Genomic DNA, 10,578 nt, shown 5'->3' with positions numbered 1-10,578 from the left:
TCACCCTCCTTGCCTCCAACCCTGGTTGCTCTTTGTCCAAGGCATATTTGTTCTTTCGCCAGTCTAGGAAATAGTCCGTACTCTTCTCCATTGAGTGGTGCTTATTTGAGTATGAACTCGCTTTACCAGGAGTTGAAGAAGCACTGTTCCAAATTAATGATCCTGCAAGGGCTTATTCCAGTTTCATAGAATCTTCAGGGAACTTATCTCATATAATACCATAGCCACCCTGAAAAAGTGATTGTCATCTTCACCTATACCCATTGCCCACGAGTCAATCCCAACCCATAGTGACTCTCTCTCCCTTTCATTTTGAGGCTGTTAAATCTCTACTGAAGAAAGCTGCCTAGCTTTCTCCTGGTGAGCAGCTGACGGATTCCCACTTCTGACCTCTCGGTTCACAGCCTGACACATGAAATAGTCCATCACCAGGGTCTTTTCCTTATCCTCACCATGTACAACTAGGATGCTCCTTAGAGGCAGGGATGGGGAAATCTCTGTCTTCTCACATACTCTGGGTATGTTTGTCATTTGGAGGGGTCAGTCCTTTGAGAAGGACGTCATTGGGCAAGGTGGAGGGTCGAAGAAAGAGAAGAAGATCTTAACAGGATGGATTGACACAGTGACTGTAACAAGGAACATATCCGAAATGGTGAGGATGATGCAGGTTAGGGCAGCGTTCAGGTTCACAGTGACTCTATGAATTGTAATCAAGTCAAGGCCACGCAACACCAACACCACCATGAGATACAGTAAATTTAGGTTTGAGGATAGGGCCCTACAAGGTGGTGAGGATTGAGACCAAAGGCTTGGTGTTTCTCCTCCTCCTTCCAGGAGAACAGGACAGGGAGAATGTTCTCATGCCACGCAGACCCACCGCCTTTCCCCTACATTCCTACAGCCAATAGAGCTATAGACTACAGCCAGAACCCTATTTTATTCTCTTCCCACTATCTTGGTGTAGGTAATAGGGATGTTCTTAAAAAGCTCATTAGTATATCCAGAGATATTTACTACCATGTCCAGTGGCATGGCCCATAGCAAGTTGCATGTTGGTGGTTGGTGGTATGAATCCACCAATGGCTCTGAGGGAGAAAGATGGGCAATCTCCTCTTGATTTCTAGCCTCAGAAACTAGCTGGCAGGTTGTTATTAATGGAAACTGACTCAATGGCAGTGAGTGAAACCATGTCCCAGTTACTGATCTATGTTTACTGGGGATATGTTGTTGCCGTTGTGTACCATCAGGTTGGAACCGACTCATAGCTGATCCTCTGAAAAGGAGTGGGTTTTAAGAAGCTGTAAATCACACAGGAAGAGACTGCCCATCTTTCTCCTGCTGAGTAGCTGGTGGATTCGAACCACAAGCCTTTGAGTTGACAGAGTATGAAAAAAATGCACAAAGGTCCCGCTCTGGTGGAATTAACAATTCTGGTTAAAGGAAACATACAATTAAAAAAATATTCTGTACCTGATTTTTTAACACTCAAAAAAGTATACATACCATGATCTCTCACATAAACACTGTCCAGTGTATCTTTTGTGTCAATTTGGATTTGCATGTCAAGCAAATTGCCTGGTTAACTGAATAGAGGAAATACCTTGCATTGTTGTCTTTTCACATATGTTGAGTGACACCTATGTGCAGAGCATGACATTAGGGACTTTGAAGGAAGCCAGAGAAGCGAGAACACAGCATCTTATAGTGTTCCTAGCTCCTACGTTTCACACACTTTGGGCATGCTATCAAGAGGGGCTACATGTCTAAGAGAAAGACATCATGTTTGGAAAAGCAGAAGGTCCGCAAAAAAAGAGGAAGGCCCTCCTGGGGATGGAATGGTACAGTGACTGCAGCAACGCACTCCTGCACGGCTGTGAGGATACTGCAGCACTGGGCAGTGTTCCCTGTCACTATGAGCAGGAGGGAGCTCCAGGGCATCTAGCATCACCACCACCACCACAGTGCCTTCAGCACTCTGGTTAACCATCTAGTCTGGGATAGGTATCCAGAAGCAAATCCCTTCAGGACCCGTTTACAAAGGGGTATCCCAAACGTGGGGAAGAGCCATCCAGCCTTGACTTTAGAGATGGGCAGTCACCTCCCACCACGATTAGGGGGAACAAGAACGGATGCACTTCACAACAGCAAAAGGGACCAGAGCGGGAAAGCCGCACCTGGGTAACTTATCCTGGAAAGGCTTCTGGGAGAGATGGGATTGAGGCGCTGGGGTAAGAAAGCGGTGGACTGGAGGCATTTCCGCAGGAGGCCACAGATAGTGGGAGAAATGGGGGTGCTGAGTAATTAAATCAAGCCGTGGCCACAAGACTACGAAGTTTCCCCAATCCAAAACCCAGGTGAAGATGCGGCCAGAATGTGACAGCAGCTCAGGGGTCAGAGGGGGAGGTGGGTTGGTGGGTGGAGGACCATCAGGGATGGGTTGGTCCTTCCTTGAGCGCCTAAGTTTCCTAACATCTGTTGAGGAAGTGAAGTGAGAAAGGGTTAAGTGTGCCCATCCACCGCGCCCCCCCCCCCCCCCCCCCCCCCCCCCCAAACGCTTCCTGTGTTTGAAACCCTCAAGTCTCAGCCAGCCCTCTGGCCCTCAGCCAGGCAGGCATTGTCCGGGGAGCGGCCTTGCAAAGTCTTTGTGGAGAAGCCACCTCGGGTCTCTCCCGCTGGCGCCCCGGCTGGGCGGCCGCGTGCATGCCGGTCGGGGGGCGGTGCGGGAGGCGCGCGCTTCCTGCCTCCCCCCCACCCCCCCGCCAACCCTCCCGATGACCACATGATCAAGTGGGCGCGCGGCCAAGCCACCCGCTACAAAATGCGGCCCCCGGAGTGAGCGGGAGCACTCGCGCTGGTAGCCTGGGCCGCGGGCAGTTGGTGCAGCGGCGAGCAGAGCAGCACGGCCCTTGGAACGTGCCCGCCCCGCGCCTCCGAGCCAGCTTCGCGGTGCTGCCTGCGGCAGGAGAGAGCAGCCGCAGGGGCGGGAGCGCAGCGGGCTACGCGGCCCCGGCGCGCACTCCCTCGGCCCGGCGCGCGCTCCCCCAGGCCGGAGCCACAAACTCGGCACCCAGCCGGCGGCTCGCGCCCGACTCTGCGCCCTGCCCGCCCCGACGCGCCGGCGGCCCGCGATTGGCAGCATGGACCTGCGGCGGTGCGTGCAGGCGCTCCTGCTGCTCTGGCTCGCCCTGACCTCGGTGTGTGGAGGTGAGTGCGCGCCCGTGCCCCTCGTGGCCTCACCACTTTGTGCGCTGCCCCCGTCCAGCCTCCTGGCAACACGAGCCGGGCTATAGCAGCTACACGCCGCTGTCTGACAGATGAGGCACCCGGACCAGCCCGGCGCTGCGGGCACTGCTTCCTCCCGGGCTCAGCCGGTCGCGGGCATCACCTGTCCTGCCCGGCATCACCTGATCTGCCTCATCCCACCTGGCCGCCCTTGCAGACCAGGAGCTCAGGGCTGCCCTGTGTGCCCTGCGCCCCTCGGAGTTCAATGGAGAGAATTGAAGCCAGGTGGGCTGGGCTCGCACGGTAGAAGTTTGCAGGGGCCGCTGGCCGGTCCATGGGCGCGTGCCACTTAAGATGCTGTGCCAAAATGCAGACGTGACACTTGTTGCATAGGCCAGAGCCAGGCCAGCTGGGGTTCACCTCCGTTAACCCAACGTCCCACACAAGAGGCCTTCCTGAAGCTCCCACTAACCCCAACCCTGGGCTCTTCAATCTCTGACTCTGGCCTCTCACATGCAAGATGCCAGCATGGGAGACCTTAGGGCCAGGACACCTCTATGCAGCTCAGGGGAAGTCCCTGTCCCCTACCTGCACCATGCCTCCCACCTGCCCGTACTCTGGCTCTGGTGTTCCCTTACAAGACCCAATCCGGGTCCCCAGCAGCCCCAGCCCGTGTGTCTTCTGTGTGTCAGTGTCTCCTGGGGCTGTCAGCTCCCACCTCCAGCTGCCACTGTCCTGTGATCTGGCTGTCACTGCTGCTTGCTTGCCTGGCAGCACAGAAAGGGAATCCAAGCCGAGGTGGGCTGATGCCAGCTCAGGAGTCACAGGGAGGAAAGGAGAAGGCAGGACAGAGTTCCTAGAGGAAAGAGTCAGGGCTCCACCGGGCCCCAGATCCTCCAGAACAGAAGGATGGCTTGCAGCCTCAGCGCCTCAGAGGGATTCCGTGGGTTGGGTTCCATCACCCTCTCTTTGTAGGTGGCCCCCATTCTCTGTTCCTGTCTTTTGGCACTGCCCTGGCACCAGGAGCACTGTGACTTTTCAGTAAGGTGTGTTGGTTGGAGGCTGGCACCTCATTGTCTCAGGTGGCCCTGTTCTTCAGGAACTAAGCACTGGGTAAGCTAGCTCCTTCGTGAATTCCCATCAGGCAGGCACCAGCAGAAAGCAAGTGAACATGCTGGAGGAAGGACTTCACTTGAGCCAGCGTGCTCCAGAAGCCTCCCACCCACTGTAGCTTGCAAAACACCCACTCGGTACCACTTAGCAAAGAGGTACCTGATGGATGGTGCCTTCAGGGAAGAAAGTGAACACACAGAGCGCCCCCCCCATCCAGGAGGAGCTGAGGCATCTCCATTTGCACATGAATGCTCTCCCCAAGGGCTACCTGGGGGGCCTTGCCCCCCCCAAGACTACCACTTGACCCCTGCTTGTCACAATCCAGTCACTAGGCAACACCAGGAAAGGCAAGAATTTATTTCATGGGGAGGAAAGCTGGTCAGGCTGTGTCTGTTCTCAGCCTGCTAATTCTTGTTTTCATCCCCCCTCCACTCATTTAGTTACCTGTCCCCCATACACCCTGATTAGCATAAATTCCTTGCTTACATACTCTGCCTAAGTAGAGCACTGGAAATTTCCAAGGTTTCCACCACCACAGCCACTCCTGGAGTTGGGGGACAGGCACCTTCCTGGTTGGGGGTCCCTCAAGTCCTGCTTCTCCTTCCTCTTGTCCTAAGTTAGAGGGGGAACCCCAGAAGCACTTTGTCCTTGTCCCTGGCTGGAATGCTGTCCCCAACCAGAGGTCCAGGCCTCAAAACATGCTTCTTCCACTCCATGCTCCAACCAGACTAGGAGTGCACGCCTGCCCTAGCGCTCTGCTGCTTCCTCCTGACCTGGGACACACTTTGCTCTTCTGAGTCTGTGAGCTGCTGGGCCTGAGGCCAAGTGTCCCTTGGTCTTTGTCTGAGCACCTCCAACCCCCACCCCCCAATGCCCGTCCTCTCCTCTCCAGCTCCAGCTTGAAGCCTGTAGTCATCCATAGGATGGGACGAGCTTGCTGTACTCCGTCCTGCTCAGGGAGGGGGCCTCCCCATTTCATCCCCAATTGCTGCATTCCCATGTAACCTGAGCTTGGCCTCCGGGCCAGCAGAGGGCTGGGCCAAGTGCAATAGAGAGCCAAGCTGCCCGAGTGAGCAGAGTTGGCATGAGAGAGCGGCTCAGGGCACCCGGCAGGGGTGCTGGGCACAGAAAGTGAGGACGCCTGCCTCGTCCCAGAGACACATGAGGTCCCAGCACAGCCCACGTGAGTCCCACCAGAGTGCACGTTGGAGATTTAACGGTGGTGATCACAAGGCAGGCCAGACCGCAGACGGCCAAACAGGTGTAGCGCATCATTCCTGGAGAGGCCAGCGGGTTCCTGAAAAGTCGCACGTAGTTCTTTGTGCTTTGGCCAGTTTGACACTCAAGTTGCTGGGGGCAAAAATCCCCATTGCCACCTGAGGGAGGTTTCTGTGTGGAGATGCTGTCGCTTCCTGGCAGATGGTGTTTCAAAGAGCAGTGACTGGCTCCAGTCCCTCCAAGGTTGCAATTCTTTAAGTTGTGAATATGCTGCAAGAAAATCCTGACGAGCCCTGGGGTGGCACCCTTTCCAAGGAAGGGGAGCTCTTTCGTCCAGCTGCACCGTGTTGAGAGCGCACAGCCTCTAATTTGTCCCTTTGCACAGCAGAAAGCCAGGGTTTCAGGTGTCAGCTTATCTCTAGGTGCACCAGCCTTAGAAGCAGGCCTAAGAAACAGGTGGGTGGCGGAACCAGGGTGCTAGGGGCACCCGCAGACTTCTGGCCAAGAGGAGGACAATGTGCCTCTGCCGGTTGAGACAAGATGCCAGGACCTCTGGAAAGTTGGATGGGCCGGTGTGCACGATGTTGGCATGGATCTGCCCTGGTCAGAGGGCCCATGGAGCACTTTTCCTTGACTGGGCACAAACCACTCTCAGTGGCTTCTGCAAGAAGCCCAGGCCCCGTGGTGCCCAATGGCCCAATAGCAGTCCGGCCTCCTGAAAGCTCAGTGATGTTGGGGCAGGCAGCTGGGTGCGGCCCGGGCCAAGGCAAGGAAGCCAGAGAAGAGAAGTTGGTGAAGAAATGGCTTGAGGCCTTGAGGGAGACGGATCCCGAGGCTCAGAGTGGCTCTCTGCAGCCCTGGAATCTAGAGCTTCCCAGCCAGGCATTCAACCTCCCTGTCTATTCCCCTTCTTGGCTTTTGTCTCCCTCTGGGGTGCTGAGGATATGGAGCGAACAGCCCATCTCTGCCCCATCTCCACGGGCTCCTGGTGCCTACGCCTCCCCCATCCAGTAGTATTTACATTATATAATACATACTGTGAGTAGTTACATTTCCTAGGGCTTCCCAGGAGCCCTCGTGGTACAGTGGTTGAGCACCTGACAGCTAACTGAAAAGGCTGGCAGTCTGAGCCCACCCAGGAGCTCCATGAGAGGAAGATTTGGCAGTCTGTCCCCTTAAAGAATACCAGCTCACCCATTGCTGTCCATTCTGACCCCTGGTGACCCTCTGGGAGTTTCCAAGGCTATGAATCTTAATGGGAGCCGCCTGTCTGATCTTTTCCCTGTGAAGTGGCGGGAGACTTCCAGAAAGTGTGAGCTAAGGATAGGGTCTCCTGCATGGATGGACATGGGACTCAATTCATGATCTCTGGCCTCTGAAGCCCTCTCTCTGCTGGCCAACCTCTTCCCTGGCCCATCAACCCACTCCACTTGCCTTCTGTGATCAGAGCTTGTCCCCAGAGTGCCAGCTGGATGGTAGGATCCCTGCAAGCAGGCCACTCTCGTTGTGCCCAAGAACGCTCACCCCACTTGGACTCCATTGTCAGGGCTCAGTCGGGTATCAGGAAGCTTCTACTCTCAGCCAGATGTGGTCAGACAGAAAGAGGCACCCCAAAGGGCAGAATAGAAATAAGCTGAGATTGGGATGGTGGGAATCAATATCAGATCCAGGATAGAAGGGCAGGATCTGTTCTGGAAGAGAAAGGAAGTAGGACAATGAGTGAAGAAGTGCCAGCTGCATCCCTTCCTGTTGCCAAGCCATGCAGGTGACCATTCACTTTCATCCATCTACCCACCCACCTGCTCACTCACTTACCCACCCACCTATCCACCTACCAAGTCAATTATCCATCCATCCATCCATCCATCCATCCATCCATCCATGCATGCATCCATTAACCTACCCACCTACCCATCCACCCAGATACTTACACCTACTTATCTACCCATCCTTCCATTCACCCAGCCATCTATCCTTCCTCCATCCATCCATCTACCTACCTAGCCACCTACTCACCCATCCTTCTGCCCATCCTATGGAGGAGCACAGCTCCACTACTGGAACACATAGATTGCCATGAGTCAAAATCAGCTCTATGGTGATGAGTTGGTTAAGTCCAGGCCTGGGGAATAGGGCCCAGCCTAACGCCGGTAGGTTCGGAGGCTGTCCTCTCACCTGCCGACCAGAGAGTCACCTTGTACAAAGAAGATAGAAGTGCACGAGCAGGTTCAGCGTTTGCGTTATGATGCTTCAGCAAAAGAGAAAAACTTAGAGGTCGCGAAGGCACGTGGGCGAAGGTCTAGGTAACTGCTGGACCGGGGTGATGGTTCGTGAGAGCATGCTCGCTGTGGTGTACAATGGAAGTGTGTCGGTGGCAGGAGTGCCACGAGAGTGCCTGCATCCTGTGCCCTAGACAAGTCCAGGCAGAATGTCTCAAATGGCACCCCCCAGCAGTGCTCCAAAGAAAGAACACGTTTGTACCAGTCAGAAGCATGATGTAACTGTCAAAAGGACATGACATCAGTTAAAGCCATTCATTGCAGGATGTGAGTGGTGCACCCCGCTTGCCCCAGGTGGCACCGTTTGTTCATCAGGATTGAAAAACTATGAGCAGCGCCACCTCATGGAGACACTTTCCTCTACTGTGGGCCTGCCATCTGTGGCCTTCCTGCCCACTTTGGTACAGTGGACTAAGCACGCAGTTGCTAACCAAAAAGTTGACAGTTGAAATCCGCCAGCTGGGAGGACGCGGTGGCAGTCAGCTTCTGTAAAGGGAACCCTGGGAAACCCTTTGGGCTGGCTCGCCTCTGCCCAGTGGGGTCGCTGTGAACCAGAATCAACAAGAAGGCAATGGGACCCTCACTCATGGAGTCCCTGGGTGGCACGAAGGGTTAATGCACTTGGCTACTAGCCAGGAAGTCCACCCAGAGATACCCCGGAAGACAGGCGTGCTGGCGATTGCCTGAAAATTAACAGCCTTGCAAATTCCGAGGAGCAGGTCTGCCCTGGAGCACCTGGGGTCGCCATGAGCCAGGATTTACTCCATTCAACAGCGACTGATTCGACTTGTTTGTTCCTTTTCAGTAAAATTCTCTCACTCTCTCCCACCCACAGGTCCCCTGATACAACCTTTGGACCAGAATGGACTGGAGGAAGGCACTGTCCGCCACCTGGTGCAGCCCAGAGGGGCGAGGAATGGACCAGGGCCCTGGCAGGGTGGTCGGAGGAAGTTCCGCCGCCAGCGGCCCCGCCTCTCCCACAAGGGGCCCATGCCTTTCTGAAGCAGGTACTTGAGCCTCTGGTCAGTGGGCAGGTCTGAATGAGAGGGGTGCGGACTAGATGCTGGGTGATACTGCGCCCTTGTCACTGGGCAGACACATCCACTGAGCAGTCCCTGCAGCATACACCATGCAGGGACTTAGAGGTAGCAGGGAGGCCTTTCTCTTCATTTCCCAGAGGAGCAGGCCCATCTCCTCACTCCTTGAGAGTCAGATGCCCCAGCCCTATGGCAAGGAGAGAGAAATCAAAGACAGCAGCAGAAAGAGCCAAGTCCAGGGCCTGAGGCCTGGCCTGCTTTCTCCCAGGCTGCAGTCCAGCTGCGGTGGCACCAAGCCAGGGCTTCCGGTTCCGGGTGTGCGGGAGTGGAAATGAAGGCTGCCTCTTTCCCCTTCCTGAGCTGGTTCCCTTGGCTGAGGCCACACCAGTGACTTAGCCCTTTCTTTCTGTCCCTTCAGGATTGAAGGACTGCCGGGCATCCTGGGACTTGTCTCTGCTCCCTAGATTGGTTCGCTTCTCTGGAGTCATCACAGTCGCTCAGTCTCAGCTTGCACCTCTTCTAGCTGCTGATGGTCCCGGCTCTTCCCACCCATCTAAACAATGTGGTGTCTCTCTCGGATCCGTTCAAACCATCTTCCTCCTCCTCCAGGATTGACTTTGGAGACCTGTCTTACTGCCCCGCCCCACAGGTCCTCCCAAACACTCTCATCCTGCCATCTCCCATCTACTTGGCCCCATCTTTCGCCTGGCTTCCTTCCTCACGTATATGCCAGTGTCTGGATGGTCAAAAACCCATTGGTGTGGAGTTAATTCTGACTCACAAGGACAAAGTAGAACTGTCCCATATAGCGTTTCCAGTTTTTATGGAAGCAGACGACCACAGATTTTCCCTTGGAGCATATGGTGGGTCTGGACTCTCAACCCACCTTGGTTAGCAACCAAGCATGTAACCACTGCACCTCGAGGCCTCCGTGGGCTCTGAGTGGACACCACCTTTTTTTCAGTGAGTCCCAGCACATCCCAAGCCGTTGTGTCACATGGAGCCTGCAGCCCAGGCTCCAGGAGAGAAACACAAAGATGAACAGCAAGAGACTCTAGTTAGGGGACCTGAGGACCAGAGACGGTGCCCTGGGGGATGCTGGAGTGCTGGTGAATGGGAGCAGTGAAGCATGGGAGGAGAGGAAAAGCTGGGCTGCCCTTATCCTCACCCCTGTGTTTAGGCAGTATTTTGTCACTTGTGTTCCCTTTCTTTGTCACCTTAACCCTGACTTTCTCCCTGCCCCACCTCCTCCAGCTCGTCCCAGCTCTAGCCCAGCAAGGGAGAGTCTGGGCCTGAGACAGCTCTATACCCTCCTAGGAGCAAAACCCAACAGGAACATGGTCAAGGGAACCTTGGCAATGACTTTGCTCCACCCCCTCATGCACTCCTGCAAAGCCAGAGGCCTGGGTGGGGGCATGACCTCCTCAGGGTCGCTGTGGAGCCAGAATGAGGGCCCAAGTCTCCCAACTCCCACATCTTCATGTCCCCTTCCCTTTTGCTGATGTCTTTCCAAAAAGAAAAAGAAAAGAAAAAAAGTGCCTTTTTCCACAGGTTGGGCGGAGGTTCTGCTGAGGGGGGAGAGACAAACTGGCTGTGAACTGCCCCATGGTGGGTATGGAGCTGCTCTGACCTCCCCAGCTCCCCAATCTGGACTGCAAAGGCTACCTGCCACTATCCCTGCAGCATCCGCTGTCCCCAGGTCCTTTATC

General features: G+C 55.2%; 1 protein-coding gene across 1 annotated transcript; it reads left to right on the top strand.

The window, feature by feature from the left end:
* Positions 1 to 3,137: 3,137 nt before the first annotated feature.
* APLN (apelin) lies at positions 3,138 to 8,834 on the top strand. The gene is made up of 2 exons (XM_006881784.1): positions 3,138 to 3,204; positions 8,668 to 8,834. The coding sequence occupies exons 1-2, from the start codon at positions 3,138 to 3,140 to the stop codon at positions 8,832 to 8,834; spliced, it is 234 nt and encodes a 77-aa protein (XP_006881846.1).
* The last annotated feature ends 1,744 nt before the right edge of the window (positions 8,835 to 10,578 follow it).

The sequence above is a fragment of the Elephantulus edwardii genome, unplaced genomic scaffold (assembly GCF_000299155.1).
Source record: "Elephantulus edwardii isolate Elephantulus edwardi_28Jun2011 unplaced genomic scaffold, EleEdw1.0 scaffold00016, whole genome shotgun sequence".
In the NCBI taxonomy this organism is placed as follows: Eukaryota; Metazoa; Chordata; class Mammalia; order Macroscelidea; family Macroscelididae; genus Elephantulus; species Elephantulus edwardii.
This window is presented reverse-complemented; position numbering and strand designations above follow the sequence as displayed.